We start from the raw sequence: 18,852 nt of genomic DNA, 5'->3' as shown, positions 1-18,852 counted from the left end.
ACAATTAAACAAAATCAAATCATCAATGTATCGGAAAGCATTAAGCACTCCATGTTCAAGAAATTTAGCCTCGAAAAAGTGCAAAAAAATGTTGGCAAAAGCCCCAGAAAAGGAATTACCTTGTGGAATTCCAATAATTTGTTTATAAAAATCTAAACCATTAAAAAGAACATTCTCAAAAAGATTAAACTTGCATAAATCTAACCAGTTAAACCTATCAATTTTTTCATCAAATAAATACTTGTCATAAATACCTTCACAAATCTCAATAATTTTTTCATGTGGTATGCTGGTATACAAATTTTCAAAATCAAAAGTGTTAATAGTGGAAATATCATTACTTTTAATAAAATCCAAAACTTCAACATTACTTTCAATAATAATATTTTTCTCTTTTTTAATTTTAAGCAAAATAATTTTTAAAAAACAAAAAAACCTTTTACTAATATCAGAATTATAACTATTAGTACCACATGCTATAAACCTAAATTTAATCGGATTTTTATGAAATTTAACTATTGGAAATAAATATGGAAATGTAATCCTATTTAATTTAAATTTTAATTTTTTACTAAATGCAATAATTCTTTTTTCAATAACTTTTTTATCTTCTTTTAACTTCAAATAGGTATTATTTGCATTATATTCCCCAATAATCAATTTTTTAAAAAAATATTTACACATAATACAGAAATTATTTGAAGCTTTATCTACAACAGTAACAATGAATTTATCCTTAAGATTTTTAATTTTTCTAGATAAATCATAATCAATAAAAGTACCTTTAGGAAATGAACTAAAACTGGTATTAAATAAATTAAATTTAACCCTTTCAATAATTTTAGCTTTCCACTCAGAAAAACCTTCAACAGGCCAATGATATTTTCTGGAAATTTTTGCAATAAAAAAATCTAGATCTTTTTTAATGGATAAAATAAAATCTTCTTTTTTCATCTTAACTCTGGTTCTAAATTTTGAACCCTTACTTAAAATGCTAATTAGATCCTGATCACCCACAATTTCCAAATTTCCGGTAATAACATGTCCATAATCATTATCAATAAATTTTGAAAAACCCTCCTCATTACAATAACAATCAGATTTAGAAATACAATTAAGATTTCGACTTAAAAAATTATAATTACACACCTTTTTCCTAAGTGTAGAAGAATATTTAAAAGCAGCAGTAACCCTAATTTGTTCTAAAGGAAAGAAATCAGAAAGACCATGAATAATCTGTGGTAACTTAGCATTTTCAAAATTCTTATCATGAAAATTAATCGTACAAAAAACCTTTTCGACTTTAGAAACATTATTAACACTAGATTGCCTAAGGAAGTCATTTTGACTGCTTTTAATTTCAATTAGAAAAACAATGATGTATACAATAACACAATTTCTTAGAATTTTGTGACTTTTTGAACAACATATTATTTTTTTTATTGTTAATACTTACTAATAACTTGTTGCATAACTGTAAATAATATAAATAATTTTTAAAAATTAATTTTAAACAAATTTTTGGACGCATTCACAATCTAGTCATTTTGACTGCTTTTCGGCAATATAGGTATATACTAATTTTCCGTCTTTCTAGTGTTAAAAAGCAAATCAGTTTTATTGACACCAATTTTTGATTTAATTAAATCCAAAACTATAAATTTAACAAGTTCAGTATCAAATTTAATTTTAGAACCAAATTTAATAAGGAAATTTTTTAAAACTTTATTTTTAAAACCAAAAATATATTTCCTAATAGTGAAAATATTATTCAAATTAACAGGTAAGTTACAAAAATTCGAAAACTCATCAAACTCAATAAATTTACCCTTACCTTTTCCACCTCCCCTTTTACTTCTAAATTTTGAATCACAAACACCAGGAAAATCAAAAACTTTTAATTTATTATAAATACAAAAATCTTCAGTATTAACAGTACCTTCCCCATTAAATTTACTATTTAATCCATAAGGAAAAAGAGTTTTAAGACTACCAATGTAAATATTTTCTAAATCAAGTCTTTTCTCTAAATTTTCCATAAAATCCAAAATAAAAAGAGTAACATTATTAAAATCATGAAATTGAAAATGTAAAATTTCATAATCCGTGGAACAATTACTATTATTAAAATTTTTGTGTGATTTGTGAGATTTGTGAAGGTATTTATGACAAGTATTTATTTGATGAAAAAATTGATAGGTTTAACTGGTTAGATTTATGCAAGTTTAATCTTTTTGAGAATGTTCTTTTTAATGGTTTAGATTTTTATAAACAAATTATTGGAATTCCACAAGGTAATTCCTTTTCTGGGGCTTTTGCCAACATTTTTTTGCACTTTTTCGAGGCTAAATTTCTTGAACATGGAGTGCTTAATGCTTTCCGATACATTGATGATTTGATTTTGTTTAATTGTGACGATTATAATTTTATTTATACTATTTATCCTGGTGATTTGGTCCTGAAAAAAACTAATGAAAATTGCTTTAATATTGAATATTTAGATTTTAAAATTGATATTGTTAACAATTTTATTAAAATTGGTGTGTTTGATAAAAGAAAAGCCTTTAATTTTAATGTTATTTTTTTCTGCAACTTTAAAACTAATTTGTGTAGTAAAATATTCAAAAATCTTGTTTTTTCGCAATTAGTTAGGATCAAGAAAATTTGTAACAATGTTGAAAGTTTTCGGGAAGCTGTGGATAATTTTTTAAATAATTTGAGTAAAAATGATTTTCCTTTCAATTTTTGTAATGTTAATTTTTTAATTAAAAAAATGATTGATGGTTTTTAAGTTTTTATATATTTTTTCTTTTAACAGGGCGCAATTCTAGTCTTAACTGAGCAGCCCCAGTTAAGCATTCTATTAATTTATCTACGTATCTCCTTCTCCTGACCTTTTTCATTTCATTTTTAAACTTCTACTGCGCATTATTATAGGGGGCGTTGTTTTTCAGTTTTTAGTGTTTTCTTTTCCTCCACTTGCTTTTGAAGTTTATTCTTGACCTGTGACTGTGAGTTTTTAATTTTCTGATGATTTTTATTGATTTTCTTTTCGTAATTTGTTTATTCTTTTGAACGTATCTTGTTTTTCCTGGACCTCTATACAAAACCATCGGGGTACTGAGGGAGATATTTTAAGCTTTTGCTTCTCCCTCAAATAGAAATGGTTTTGTTTTTAATGCCTACCGGGGCCGGTACCCCCTGAAGACGTCGGCTTCGGTGGTCATATTTTTATTTTATTTCATTTGTTTTGTATCGTTGAATAGAACTAGTTATCCTTCTACGACTGCAGATTCTTCTACAATTAACGTCGCAGGTTACGAAGTTTAACTTCTTCCGCGCGGAGGGACTTCACGCACTACTTTTTTTACGAGTTACTAAGCATCAAAATGGGTCCTGGACTTTATAAACACCCTGTATATCAGTACATAAAGTGAGGAAAAGAAAGAGACCGAATCGAAAATAATTTAATCTAGCAATAATCGCAAAACTTCTGGAAAAATAGAAAACAAAACACAAATAGCAATATACACGAACATATAAGGCTAGAAAGCAGAACAAATGAAATGCACTTAGCATTATCTTGCAAAAAAGGTTTAGAAATAATTCGTAACTATGCTGCCAGATTTCAAAATATTAAATTATGCGTCCCTTAAATTAATACATCCCACTACTCTCTATCTTCGTTTCATTTTCATATATTTATATTAAATTAATCGTGCCTTAAAAAAATATTTCCCACTACTCTATTTTCTCTTTAGTTTCAGATTTTGAAATCTGGCCAGAAATATGGTGAATTTCATTATATTCTGGTACTTTTCACCATAGAGATTTCTCAGTGAGCCTGAAACTATAGACACATATTTAATAAATAATTAACATTAAAAAAAATTAAAACCTAATTCTCTTTTAACAGTTAGTCAATTAAATTTGCTTTTGAGAACGCTTCAGCAAGCTTGTCAAAATTCATAGCTTTAGTTAGAAAATGCGCCATCATTTCTATGAATTTATTATACTAAACTTCAATATTTGTTTTCATACAGTATGCTTAATGCGATTAAATTATAATCTCGCATAGTTAAACACAGAAAACTACATATATTTGTTAAAAGTTTTATAGTTTTTAGTTGGAATCGGCTCAAAAATAAATCACTACAAAGAAAATGAAGAATATGGATTTTGCCAAAATAAAAAAATTATAATATTTTTGACCCAGAAAAATTATAATTTAATTGCACAATTCATCAAATGCATAAAAATTAACTGTTTCGAACAGTTTAAGCATTCATTTTATTGTATGTGTAAAAACAGGCGATATCCATCTCCATATAGTTACTTGAATTGTGCTGACTTTCAAAACGGATTCTGGTCTTTTATAGGTAAAGTTTTTCACTATATAATATTATTTTTTCCCTATTTTTTGCATAATGTAAGGGAGAAAAAAAATGAAACTGAGATTTCAGATGAGTGATGAGTAATTAACCATGTCGACATTTCGGTCACTTAGCAATGATTGAACTCTTAGACTTGCTGGAATGATGTGATGCAATAAGTGAAGATGGAGATGATTTGGAAAAGTATCGATTTTGTCTCAAGGACAGAGTTTGGAAGCAGAAGGTCGGGAGAAAAAGTACAAAAGAAAGAAAAGTTTTCTTACACAATTTTATATGTATATATAAAAAATTTATGTAATTTTACTGTAAATTGTTACAATTTTTGCTCTTTGGTAATCTAGAGAAAAATTTTAAATTTTAACATTTGAAAATTTATAATCGCGGAAGACCTAACCTTTAATTTTTTTTATATCATACGATCTGAAATATACAGGGTGACAAAAATAAACTGACCACTCTGAATAACCTCTGATTAAATGATGAAATCAGATATTCACATTCAAAGACCCAATCTTAATGGTTCGAGGAGATTTACCTCAAATATGCAAATTAATTAGTGCACACGGTCTTTTAAGAAATTAGACACAAAAATGTACTTTCTCGGAATAAACGTACCTTTTTTGGACGAATTTGGATTTCTGACCCCCAAAACAAAAGGGGTAGCCGCTGTAGGGAAAGTATAGTCCCAATAGTTTAGTCAGGAGTCATGTTAATTTTACTTTTTACGTATTTTGCCATATCTTGATTACTTTTTAAATTAATCGAAGAGCTTGACGCAAAATTATAAAATTCGTTTATCGAAATATAATTACATTGAAAGAAATAAATAATAATATTTATCGTTATTTTTTATTATTTTATTTAAAAATTGACGAAAAAAATGAAGTGTAAGATATTTGATTTTTTACGCCATTTTAAAGTAGGTGATTTTTCATAACAAAATTCAAAGTTTGAGTGAAATCGGGGGAATTTTTGATGAGAAATCGAATTCGAAATATACAACATTTTTAAAGTTTGATTTCCCAAGAACAATTCGACTGAGTTCGCTGAAATTTTGCATTTTGCCATGTGAAATTACCTACTTTGTGATGATGCAAAAAAATTGTATATCTTAAAATAATTTTTCTAACTATTATTAAGTAAAATAATAATGGGCAGATGCCCTTGCAAAGGAAGCACGCGACGAAGATCAACCTCGAGTTGTCACCTGTGCAGATGCGAATGCCCAGGCGAAGGATATTCAACGAGCTTTTTAGCAAGGCAACAATCCCCGATCTAATCTACATATGTTCGAATGCCATCAGGGATAAAAGCGGTTCGAATGCCAAATCTGCATTAGTTGTTTCCATGCATGGTGTGCTAAGACTCATGCTTTTAGTACTCTATTTACTTGATGTTCTAAGATTTACATAGTGTGCTAAGACTCAAGTGTTTAGTACTCTATTACAAGAATCTAAGTATAGTGCCGAATAGACTAAATATGCATCATCAGTTTATTTGTGAAAGTTAAATGTAGGGAATTAAAAACATCTACCTCTTCGACCTTTGAGTTCTGTCCGATGATGAAGGGCTTCTTAAATGGGATGGTTTACATATATTCGAATGCCATCAGGGATAAAAGCGGTTCGAATGCCAAATCTGCATTGTTGTTTCCATGCATGGTGTGCTAAGACTCATGCTTTTAGTACTCTTTTTACTTGCAATTATGCAATTAATTATGTGGGTACCCATCTTTTGCATACTACAGTATGGGTAAGACATGCGCATTGTAGATTTTAAATGCTTTGAAATTTAAATCTATTTGGATTCTGAACAAAATTTTGTTTGCATACCATATAAATTAAATGTATCAGTTAGGTTATTTAATTAGTCATTTTGAGATATTTTGAGAAAATTATTAATTCTGCTTATTTGTCCCCTAATCTATCTTTACAAGAGTTCCTACTATCTAAATTCGTTAGAGAATTACGACTAACGGGTAGTTCTCTCTGATGGGTCAATGCAAATATTTTCGAAGTAAAACACGATTTTATTCATAGACTTGGAGCGATGGAAAAGATATTTTTATTTGACGGAATCTCAAATTTACAGCTATGTAAAAATACTTTTAAAATTAATCTGTTCAAATTTTATCATAGAAAAATTTTATGTGAAAAAACATTTATTTTGCGAAATAAATATTACCATTTCAAATTATTGTAGGTCTACTTTTTACTTTTATGAAGATATTTAAGTTATTACAAGGCGAAAGAATTGTTAATTTTTTGATAAAAAAAATTTGTTTTCTTGCTAAGAAATTGTTTCGAGGTGAAAATTTTCAAACAAACTGAAAATAAAGTTGCACTTTTAGATTTATGAAGCCAACAATACACATCAGCAATTTGATTTATTATTTTTTTTAATTAGTTTTGCAACTTGTTATTTTAAATATTTTCTCGGCTTCAATATATGTTCATATTAATCTTACAGTTATTTTTTCATCAGTTAAGATTTCATGAATGAATTCTTAATTGATTATTCTATCCCTTTATAGAAGAGTAAATTAGCTACTTTAATGCCAATTTAATTTTAAATTCAAAACAATCGTTCTATTTTGCTTAAAAATATTTATTCCGGTAATAAAAAATATGTTAGTTAAAATAACGATTAAAAAAATTACCAATTTAATTTTTTTTTTAATTATCAACAATATGTTTTCAATTAAATTGCTATTCATTTCAGTTTTATTATTAACATATCTTTTAGATAAAACATTGCGTGATACCAAAAAAATAAAAAAATAAATTCAATAAAAATCACTGTGAAAGCTAAAAGATTTCAACATGGAGGAAGAAAGTGAAAATAGAAAGTAACGTCACTATGTGTGGTAACCATTCCATTTTCTCCCTCGTAGCCCCAATGTTTTGAACGATTTTGAAGCTATTGTCGTTTCTCTCTAACTAAAGTTAGTTGTCAGGAGCTCTACCACATATTAATGGTGGTGAATAGGAAACACCGTGTAATATCTACTTCTATAAATACGCACACCATGCAGCTAGTTTCTCCTCTAAGGACCATTTCGAATAGTCATATAATTTTGACCCAAATCAGATAACCTGGATAGCGCCTGAACTTTCAGCCCTCTCTCTCCAAACATTTTTCGTCTCTTTTGAGGAATAAATAAAGATATACATGGTGATGCAAACTTAGATCGCAAATGTATTTATTTTTATTCTAAACTAGCACTAAAATATTTCTAAACGAATAAATCATTTTTAATTTTAAACAGTTAATTGAAAAAGTACAACAAAAAAAATTGAAGAAATCGTGTACAATTATTTATCGAAGACAAATATTTTTGTTGCTATATATTATTTTATGTTTGTAATATTATTGTTTGCTGAATAAATAACAATAATCTTTTTAATCTTTATAAACTCGAATATATGTTAATAAAGCAATCAAAATACTGAAAATAACATTAAATTTAGAGATTAAAATTTTTTCAAAGACTGCAATGGTAAATTAAAAGCTAGTAATTAAATCTAAATCTATTATTACTCAAGGAACTCAACTAATTCATTCTTTCAAATATTTTTATCTATTTTTGAGAAAGAAATAATTAAGGTGCTCAATAATTTGTCAGTATTATTTAATTGTCAGTATTATTAAATTATATTCCCTCGTGTTTTAAGAAATTTCCTTATTCAAAGTTTGCATTTATTCCTTTTGAGTTTTAAATTAAAAGCTAAACTTAGCATTTTAGAATATTTAAAAACAACATTTGTTGTCTGTTATTAGTTATTTTGAAAAAATATAGGAAAATGGAGTATTTAATTTACGTATTTCTGCACGTTTTGACGAGACTAGTCAACCATAATTATATCACAATTAATAGACTTAAGCAATGAGATCAAAATTGCATTTTGGAATATTATTAACAAGAACATATTTAACGCCTGAATGAAATGAAATATCTGAAGAAACTGAAGCTGAAAGATGTACTTCATAACGCACGCATTTTTTTTCCTTGCTGCATAAATTATTCTGGTGGAAAAAGTCGACATGTTTAAACGTTTAAAAATAGACGTCTATTCTAATGACAGATTAGACATGAATGAGAAAAATCAAATTTCGAAAGGAATGTGAAATTGCCAATTAAGAAATGGTTAATTAAATAAAAGAAAAATTTTTTTGGGGGGAACCATGATAGCTGAGAAAGGCAAGTCAGAGCAGAAGGCGTTTTGAAACTCTGTGGTGGTAGGGCGTAAAACTCATGTTATTAACTGAAGAATTAGCATTTATATGAATAAAAACCGATTTCAGACCATCAAGATAGGCTATTACGACGCAGGTGAAAATAATTGTAAGGTTATGTGAGTTAAATTTATGAGAAAATTTCCTAAAATGTTGTGCAATTGTTCTTGAAAACGGACAAATTTATCATGCTCCTATAAAGAAAATTTTCAAACGCATCCGGTTTGTTCAGTGGTAGATTGCCCTGATACAGGATTTTGAAGGAACTTATTCAAGTTAATAGGGTGAGATCCTCTCCATCTAGTGCATGGAAATGCACCCTGTCCTGATTTGCCCCTCTCGGCGATCATGGTTCTTCTAGTTTTATTTTTCACTTTCATTTTCTTTTCCATTTTTCTATAGTCAACATTGCAATTTCATTTTTAAATCTATTTATTTTTGTTATTCACTTCGAATGAGTCTTAAAAATAGATGCCTATATTTGAACGCTTGAAATATGTCGACTTGTTCTACATTTATATTAAATGTAGCAAATAAAGTGTTTGCGTTATAAAGTTGTTGTTTTTACAAGTGCCATTTGCCAATGTCAATGAGCCTGCTTGAAGACCATGTGCTTCTTGTTTTTTAGTAGCGCCATCTATGACCAAGACTACAGTTTTGCCACACACATACGTCACATCCGGTTTCACAGGGAGAACTCATTGTCACACTTTTCATCCATCAGCAGATTGTAATTTTGACCTGAATCCGAAAACGATGAATCTTCAATTCATTACCCCCAGAATTATTGATTTTTACGGGAACTTGGGGGGCTTTGCGACCCCAACAGATGTAACGTGCACTAGTCACCATTTAATACACCGGGATTCTTTTGCTACCTGGAAATAAAATAAAAAAGCATTTTTCAAAAAAATTGCTTGTTTAAAAACTTTTGTTTATTTTTTTTTTTTTAAGAAAAGTCTTTCCGAAGTATAATTAATGTCTTTTCAATATCCTTTCCTAATTTTTTATCCTGAAAAGATAGGAAAAAAAATGTTAAAATACCCTAATATTTTTGAAAACAAAATTATCTTACTGTAATCATTCTTTAAAAAATTATTTTTAAAAGGAAAGAAGAGCAATTTTTCTTTCTTGGAAAGAAAATTTTCTAAAAGTAATCATCTTTAAAAGTTTTCGGAAAAATATTTCCTTTCCGAGATATAAAATAAAAACGTAAGAATACGAAAAATATTTTAGTTCCATCTTATTTTATGATTTTCTGAGCACAAATCTTACACCGCATCTTTTCTTTACAAATTGATACATCTGAAAATCAGTAATCTACAATTGATAAAAAAAATATGTTACTAAAAATAGGTTTGAGATCTTTTTAGTAAGAAGTAAATGCAATATTGACCGCACACAATCGAGAAAGATGATTGATATTCTTTGGAATTCCGTTAAACAGCAGAGAAAAGACATACGTTTATATGATAAAAGCAAATAGACTCAAGACTCATAGAAGCCCAACTCATTCTTCTCATCCAGGATATGTTCTGTGTGTAAAACTCTTGGACAGGTGTTTTTTAATTTATGTGAAAAAAATTGAGCGGGGTTCTGGGGGTTATAAAAACTTAAAGTCACCAAAATAATTTAAAAAGAACAAAAATACATTGAATTACTAGTTGCCAATATTATACTTATCAAACTAGTAAATGACGGTAATGCCCTTTGTTTTATGTTTTACTACGTTCATACTAAATATTAAAATCCAAATTTTTCAGTGGACCTTTGCATCGAGGATTAAAGAACCACTGAAAGGTGTACAAAAGATCCTATCTTGAACCACAAAGGTATACATTTCTGTTAATACATAATGAGTAGTATAAAAAAGGCTTTCAAGCAATTAAGGCTGAGAATAATTGAATACACCATAACTCTCGCCTCCCAATGAGGTGAACCGAGTTCGAATCTCAGCGAAGGCTCGTCCAATTGAAATCCTCATCCATCTCGCACTGACCACAGTGCTGACGTAAAATATCTTTAGTGATAGCTGGATCGTGGGTTAGAGTTTCCATGCCGTCAGGCTAGCGGTGGAAGGTTTCCATGGTTTTCCTCTCCATGTAACGCAAATGCGGGTAAGTTCAATCAAAAAGTCCGCCAGGAAAGCAAATTTCTCCCAATACTTGATCCAGAAGTCCCCTTGTCTTCTGGATTGTGTTCAAAATTTCAAGACTACCGAGTTGAACGTTCGTAGTTGTGTTGTACACTCAAAAATGGGTCAGCTGCTGAGCGACGGTTATAAAATAAAATAAAATTGAATACAGTGCATGCGTCGCCCGAGAGATGAAACAATCTGGCATCAACGGTAAAAAAAGTTGCCGAGGGAATCAATTTTTTTTTAATTTTCTCTACGTTTAAAAATGAATTAAAAATCGCCTAATTATGTGTTTCTTTATTCTTTTGGGCCTTAAATGAATAGAAAAGTGCACTGCATATGTTATATAAATGGATGTCACAATTTAAAAATTCGAGAGAACTAAAACGTGTGTTTCTCAAATTATTTTTTTCTTGAAAATGAAAAAAATCATCCTAAGAAAAAGAAATGAGGCGGTTCACTTCGAAGGAAAAGTCTAATTTTACGATGGATATCAAACCGAAATTCTATGATATATACATATATATATATTTTTTTTGCTAATTTTCAAAGTACAGAAATATCGAAAAATTCACATTTGAAATATTTCATAATTAAAAATCTAATACAAAATCAAAAATCGGGCTTTGTAATTTGTTTGCAAATATATTCATTTCGCTTTATGTTGAAGTCATGTTATTTTTAGTTTCAACGGTACACTTGCAACCCGGTATGCAGATACACCTGCACACACAAATTCTTTATTTTATATGTATGTACAAAAGATACAGTAAAAAAAAAATTATTTATTCAAAACTACTGAAAATTACATCACCGCTTGATACTTCAGGGATAGATATTTGATCATTACGAATTTAAATATACTTTAACTTTTTTTAAATCTTCCACTAATGCCTTGTAGCAGGTGATAAAAGGGTGAGAAATTTCCTTATTACAGGTTAAAGTATTGAATTTATTGTTGAGATATCAAGTTTATGTGTGTTCTTGAGAAAAACTTTTCATTTCTTTGTTTTGAAACTTCATTACAAGCTATTTTTTGCTATTTTAGTCTTAATAATTATCATAACTAAGAACTATTAATCCTATTTGAACACTTTTAAAATTTTACACTTTCATACTTTTTATAATGGATAGTTAGATGGATAGTTTTAAAATGGATAGTTAAACTTTTTATAATGGATGTTAGGAATAGTAATTGCAGCATGCACTAACCTACAATGAAAAAGGAGATACGTTCAGTTTTTGATTTTCTTTTTCATTTTTAATTTCTCAAGAAACACTAAAAAAGAATTATTTTATAACTTTTTAGGTGTTTAAATCATTCAAATTCTCATAATTATCAACAAATTTTAAAGCTTTCAGAGAATTGAGGGCCCGTTAATAAACTACAAACGAAGAAAAGTATTTTTGAGCCCCTTATTATGTCATAAATATTGCAATAAGCTTGTAACTTGCATCGATTACTTTTTTATTAGCAATAATTTCATGATATATTGTTAACTTGGTTTAAAATATTTAGGGAGATATGACTACTGTTATAAAATAATATTTTTTTGTCTTACGTTCTTTTTGCTGTAACTTTAAAAATATTAAACAAAATTCGCTATCGCAGCGCTCGAGTACGCCGTCTAGCGGGAGCCTGTAAATATCAGACATTAATTTATCACGTTTTCATTTAGTTCCATCAAAATCATTGACTGAATCAGACGCCATTTGTTAGCAGCAAATAAGAAACAAAATTTCCCTAAGGAAAAGACCGAAGAACTTGAAAAAAATCTCCAGAATATTAGTAAATCTTTCAGAAACAGAACACGCCAAACATTTGAAGAAAAATTCCTCAATAATTTTTAATTTCTATTATCAACAAACTTGCAACTGATGACTTCCGATTTCGGATACTGTTACAGATGTGTGTATTAAGGTAAAATGCATTTTTTCTGTCTTCAATTCATTACGAATTAAAGTGAAGTCAACATTGCTTTCGTCATTCAAGTGAATAAATATGAATTCAGAACATACAGAATTGTAATAGTTATAGCATATTCTTCTTCGTTATGGAATAGTATGTATTTCTGTATGCATATAATTCGGAAAACAACAATAAAAAATTATCCAAGTTATTTGAAATAGTGCCATTTGTGCTGATTCTTAATTAATTTTAATCGTTTTCTTGGAAAGTATTTTTTAGTTTTGAAAGAATAAGTGTTGTGTCCTTATATAAATAACAAGTTAGGAATCTTGAGGCATCTTTATAAAAAGAAATTTGTTTATTATTTTTTCAACTACTCTCTCTAGTTACAGAATCGCTCGTAACCATGGCATCGTGAACAACGTTGCCACCGGAATTTGAGCCAGCATAAAAAACAATTAAATTATAACACCTCGTGACACACTCCCACCTTTGACTGTTCTTAATAATCAAACACAAATCTCTTAGACATTCAAAGGTAGAAGAAGCTACAACAGTTGACGACTAACGAAACTTAAATTAACTGTAACGAGTTGGTTTTCGTACAGCCCTACCACATTTAGTTTTCATTAAGTCTGTGCATCGTTCATCATCTCTAATCTCTCCAAATTCAGTTTCACCTTTGAGGCTATCAACTTTAGTTTTATCTTTAAAGTTATTGATCTTTACTTGTTTAAATGGTTCACGGTTAAATATTTCATTTGTGAAATCGAGTTCCAAAGGATGCAATCGTTGCACAGGACGAATTAGTTCGCCTTTTCCAGTTTTCAATTTTACGACTCTAACCGAGTTGTCCTTCCCAGGGAAAACTTCAACTACTCGTCCCATTGGCCAGTCCAGTCTCCTTTTGTCACACTCGATGAGGACCACATCTCCAATTTGTATTCGCTTGATAGGTTTTTTACTTTCCTGCCTATGAATAAGCATACTGAGGTACTCTTCCCGAAATCTCTTCCGGAGATCCTCTCTCAATTTCTGTTGATATCTGCACCTTTTGGCCAGGTTGACGCTATCTAAATTGTCTAAGTTCGGCACTCCCACCGTTTGAACGTCCTGAAGGAACATAGCTGGGGTTAGTGGTGTTAAGTCCTCTGGATCTTCAGATAAATAGTTGAGTGGTCTGGAGTTGATAACTGCTTCTGCATCACATAGAACGGTACTCAACTCTTCAAAATTTATGGATGCTTTTCCTAAAACTCTTCTCAGAAGGTTCTTCACCATTTGGACCATACGCTCCCAAAACCCACCCCACCAGGCGGCTGTAGGAGGGCTAAAGACCCATTGAATTCTCAAAATTGAACTCTCTTGAATTATTTTGCTCCAGTCGATAGAAGCCATTAAATTTACCGCTCCAAAGAAATTTGTTCCGTTGTCGCTATATATATAGTTCGTGGTCTCCCACGTCTTGCTATAAATCTTCTTAGTCCAAGCAAGAATCCATCAGTAGAGAGGCTCTGTATCAGCTCTAAATGGATAGCCCGATACACGGCGCAGGTAAACAATAATATCCAAACTTTATCTCCATTCTTCAAATAGAGTGGCCCTGCCAAGTCAACCCCTGTCACCTCGAAAACCAACGCGTCTCGAACCCTGTCTTCAGGAAGGGAGGCAGGCACGGTTTCTAATTTCTTGGAAGAATATCTCTTACATCGAATGCATCGTTTCAAGATCCTTTGAACAGTCTTCCGACCTCTGAGAACCCAAAAAGTTTGCCGAAGATCTGACAGGACAGCTTGAGTTCCACTGTGGCAAGAAACCAGATGCTTTTCATAAATTAACTTTTCCACAAGTGGGTGATCAGACGGTAAAACTATGGGACATTTGAAGTTTTCTTCATCTTCCCTTCTGAAAATTTTTGTCTTTATTCTTATCAGATCGTCAGCATCGCGGAAAGTTTATATCGTCAACAGATAACTCTCCTCTTCTTATACTACCTGGGTTTCTACAATTTGCGCAGAATCGAAGGATCCATGCTACCATTCGTACTATAGTTGAGTATTTTGAAAACCGTTCCAAATACCAAGTAGTCTCATGAGTATGAAGATTGGTTACAACTACGGGTTTCTCTCTCTCTCTTGAGACCTCATCTTCATCGGTTTGTTCTGCTGAGTCGGGCCATTCCTCCTTTGACCCTTTCAGCCACTGTGGGCCCTCCCACCACTTAGACTCTTTAAGAGTTTGAACAGAGCATCCTCTTGAAGGGAGATCGGCTGGGTTGCTGTGCCCAGGAACGTGTCTCCACATTTCTCTTGAAGAGAGCTGAACTATTTCCTTTACTCTGTTGTTCACAAATGTACCCCAATTTTCGTTGTTCTTAATCCAATGTGCTTAATCCAATGTTCTTAATCCAATGTCCCAACAGTTGTGGAATCCGACCAAAAGAATGCAGGTACATCTTCTAAACTCATAGCTTTCTGCATTGATTGTGCTAGTCGAGCGCCAATACTGCATGCCAGTAGCTCTAATCGAGGTATGGTTGTGAGTCGTATCGGCGCGACTCGTGACTTGGCCTGTAGTAGCTGTACATTAACACCCTTTTTTCCTTCTGATCTCAAATAAATTACGCAAGCGTAGCTCGACGCGCTAGCATCACAAAAGGTGTGCAAGCTGAAAGACTGTCGGTATCCTAAAGGAATCACACATCGGGGTATTCGTATGGTTTTCAATTTAGTCAAGTCGGACAGTCATTTGATAAATTTCTTCTCTGCTTCCTCAGGGAGTCGTTCATCCCAAGACAATTTTTTCTTCCAAGTTTCTTGCAGCAACAATTTAAGAATGATTGTCACAGGGCAAGTAAACCCTATGGGATCAAAAACCTTTTGAATGGAGGACAACACATTTCTTCTGGTAAAAGATTCACAGCTGCTATTAAATTGATCAGAATCACAAAAAAGTGCGTCCTCATTTCGGTCCCAGAGAAGACCAAGTACTTGGGAAGGCTCCAATTCAGCGTCACTTGTCGTACTTTCCCAGCCTCTAAGTTCAAAGTTTCCAAGTTGCATTAATTCGGTTGCTCCGGTCACGAAATGAGAAAGTTCTCGAACGGTATCAACTGACGTGACGCAATTGTCCACATAAAAACTTTTCTCCAAAATTTCAGCAACGTCACGATATTTTTGAGGGCAACTGTGTAAAAGGTTGTTGATTACAGCGCCAAGTATAAATGGGCTACAATTCAGTCCAAAGACCAACCGTCTGTGTCTGTACGTCTTCATCTTCTTTTTTTCATAATCACTCCACCAAAAAAATCTTAAAAAATCTCGATCTTCTGGATTTATAGATATCTGTAAAAAAGCTTTCTTTATGTCGGAAATCACGCCAAGATTCTTTTCTCTAAATCTCATCAATATCGATGGAATGGTATCCAATACATTCAAACCCTTCTCTAAACAGTCATTGAGAGAAAATTTGCCCTTTTCTTTACTTGCGGCGTCAAATACTGGTCTTACTCTAGTTGTCGAATGTTCCTTAAAAACTCCTCTGTGAGGAAGAAAATGACACCTCCCCTTCGGAACTTCATCAGGAACCACCTCTATTATTTGATCCCTTTCCCATTCTTGGAAAACCGACGCATAGGCTAAATATCTTCCTGAAGAAATTAACTTGGATATGGTGGAAAGAAGTCTTTTTTCGGCAATGACTCGGTTATCCGGAAGATCAGCATTGTCTGTCCAGGGTAATTTAACCATATAGCGCCCATCAATATCAGTTGACAAGGTATCGTTGAAAAATTTCATCACTTCTTCTTCTTTTGGGGCCTTTTCTACAGGATCTTTGATTCCTAAAACTTCCATGTCCCAAAAGTGTTCTATTTTATCACTATGAATTAACATGGTTATACTCACAGAAGCATTAGTGCGTAATGGGTCGTAAGAATCATTGGTGGTTCTGCCCATAACAAGCCAGCCTAAATGAGTTTCACAGGCAATCAACCCACATTGAAGACGTTCCATGTTTCCAGTGAATAGCTGTTTGCAAAAGTCGGCACCAATTAACAGTTCTATATCAGGTGAACCTTCTCCGTAATCAGCAATCCATATCTTTTTCTTATATAATTCCTTATTCCACGGTCCTCTTTTAAGTCTAGGAATTGTACCACAAATAGGCTGCTGATCAAAAACTTGTATGTCCAGAGAAAAATTTCTATTTTGTGATTTAAGAGTGATTTGGTAAAGTCCATGATCTTTCACTTGCGTCGTAACGCCGCCAAACAATGATTGGGCTAAATTTCTTCTTGTCGTAGGTTTAAGGCCCATTTCTTTAGCAGTTCTCTTCAATATGTGAGAATTCTGGGAGCCACTGTCAATAAGAGCTCGAACCAGTTTTCTTTTCCCATAGGCTTCAATATTTACTAAGAGAGTCTGCAGAAGAACTTCGTTACCCTCTTTGGCGACCAACACATTACTTGAATCTACCCTTTCCTTAGCTGTCAACTCCCTTTTGTTTACTGGTAACTCGAAACACATAATTACGTGATGCCGCTTGGAACACATCATACATTTGAGTTTTGCTTTGCACTCTTTAGCCCTATGGTTAGCCTTGAAACAAATATAACACGCTTTCTTATTGCTTAAGACTTCTTTCTTCTTATCCAAAGACCAACTTTGTGCAATGAAGCAATCTCTACTTTCATGAGTCTTGTCACAGAACACACAAAATGGATGCCTCTGGGATATGTCACTAGAAACCAGAGTGCTGGCGGTGGGAATGACTTCGTCGATGTGTTGCTCTTTCTTAGACCTCAACCTTGTCCGAGCACCATCAAATCCATTTCTCGCCAGTTGTAAACGTTCTTCGCCTTCCACCTCGCGTTTCAAAAATGAAAGTAAGTTTTTCAATTTGTTTCCAAAATTATCTGCCATTTCACCTGCTACGCCCGACTGTATTGGATTTCGCAGCCAAACTCTCATTAAATCTTCGGGAATGCAGGACTCCACCAATGGAAACAAAATCGCTTCATATTTCTCACTCGCCAATCCTAACGATTCTAACGATCTGAGATGTGACTCTAATTTGTCATACAAATTTGCAATATATTTAAATTTCCCCTTTTTTCTGTAGCATTTTTTACAACAAGAGTTAATAATTCACGGACATAATATTCTATCAGTAACTCGTCTCTCCCAAACCTGCTTTTCAGCGCGTCGATAGCCTTCTTATAGTTTTCCGCTGTTGGCGGAAAACTTTCAATTACTTCTCGAGCTCGGCTACCGTGTGTTTCGCACTGCAGGAGATACTGAAACTTGTCTTCTGGAGCCAACTCGCTGTCAGTATGTATTCTTTGGAACTGGCTCCAAAAACCAAGGTAATCTTTCAGGTCTCCTCCAAAACGTAACAATTCAATCTTCGGAAGACGCATTCTTCGTTTTGTATTTGGCGATAAAGTGACGGAACTTGCCGCTCCATTCAACACAATTTGTTTACTGAAAAATATTTCACTTTCTGCTCTTGCCAAATCCATTTTTTGATCATATTCTTCAATCTTATTATACTCAGCTTCAAATTCAACGTCTGTTTTTATATCGTTCAAAATTAATTCGTCACATTCTTTTATTTTATTAAAAACTCTATCTAAAGTAAAACACTGCTGTTTGATGTTTTTACTGTCAGGCGTTTGTTTTTCTAATTCGTCAAATAAACTTCCTATGGTTTTGGTAAAAGTCATTCTAAGTGGTTTACGTTTTCTGATTATGTCCTCCATTATACAAAAATTCAATGCTTTTCCTCTCACTATAAAATATTTCACAAACCTGTGTCAACTACGGATCACGTCGACGGGTCACCAAATGTTGTGTCCTTATATAAATAACAAGTTAGGAATCTTGAGGCATCTTTATAAAAAGAACTTTGTTTATTATTTTTTCAACTACTCTCTCTAGTTACAGAATCGCTCGTAACCATGGCATCGTGAACAACGTTGCCACCGGAATTTGAGCCAGCATAAAAAACAATTAAATTATAACACCTCGTGACAATAAGTTCAACTAGAATTCAGCTATTCGCGATCGCAACGAACTATAGGGGGCGTTGTTGTATGAGACGCATACCTGCGATTTCTATATGAACCGTCATTCAGTTACTCTGGAGACGTCGTTAATGTAACGTGTAGCATTGCA

The 18,852-nt window shown here is 32.0% G+C and overlaps 3 protein-coding genes across 3 annotated transcripts; all 3 read right to left on the bottom strand.

Moving 5' to 3' along the window:
* Window positions 1-13,255: 13,255 nt before the first annotated feature.
* On the bottom strand, window positions 13,256-14,074 carry LOC147807018 (uncharacterized). The gene has a single exon (XM_087168750.1). The coding sequence runs from the start codon at window positions 14,072-14,074 to the stop codon at window positions 13,256-13,258; it is 819 nt and encodes a 272-aa protein (XP_087024876.1).
* Window positions 14,075-14,079: 5 nt separating this feature from the next.
* On the bottom strand, window positions 14,080-14,980 carry LOC147807017 (uncharacterized). Its single transcript, XM_087168748.1, has 2 exons — window positions 14,757-14,980; window positions 14,080-14,578 (listed from the first exon to the last, which is right to left on the bottom strand). The coding sequence occupies exons 1-2, from the start codon at window positions 14,978-14,980 to the stop codon at window positions 14,080-14,082; spliced, it is 723 nt and encodes a 240-aa protein (XP_087024874.1).
* A 440-nt stretch (window positions 14,981-15,420) lies between these two features.
* On the bottom strand, window positions 15,421-18,437 carry LOC122272053 (uncharacterized). Its single transcript, XM_087168747.1, has 3 exons — window positions 17,828-18,437; window positions 15,977-17,744; window positions 15,421-15,862 (listed from the first exon to the last, which is right to left on the bottom strand). Exons 1-3 carry the CDS (start codon window positions 18,435-18,437, stop codon window positions 15,421-15,423), a joined length of 2,820 nt encoding a protein of 939 aa, XP_087024873.1.
* Between the last annotated feature and the right edge of the window lie 415 nt (window positions 18,438-18,852).

This window comes from Parasteatoda tepidariorum, chromosome 7 (assembly GCF_982258835.1).
Source record: "Parasteatoda tepidariorum strain Cologne lab strain chromosome 7, Ptep-v5.0, whole genome shotgun sequence".
Lineage (NCBI taxonomy): Eukaryota > Metazoa > Arthropoda > Arachnida > Araneae > Theridiidae > Parasteatoda > Parasteatoda tepidariorum.
Note: the sequence above shows the minus strand (reverse complement) of the source record. Positions and strands in the feature narration are given on the sequence as shown.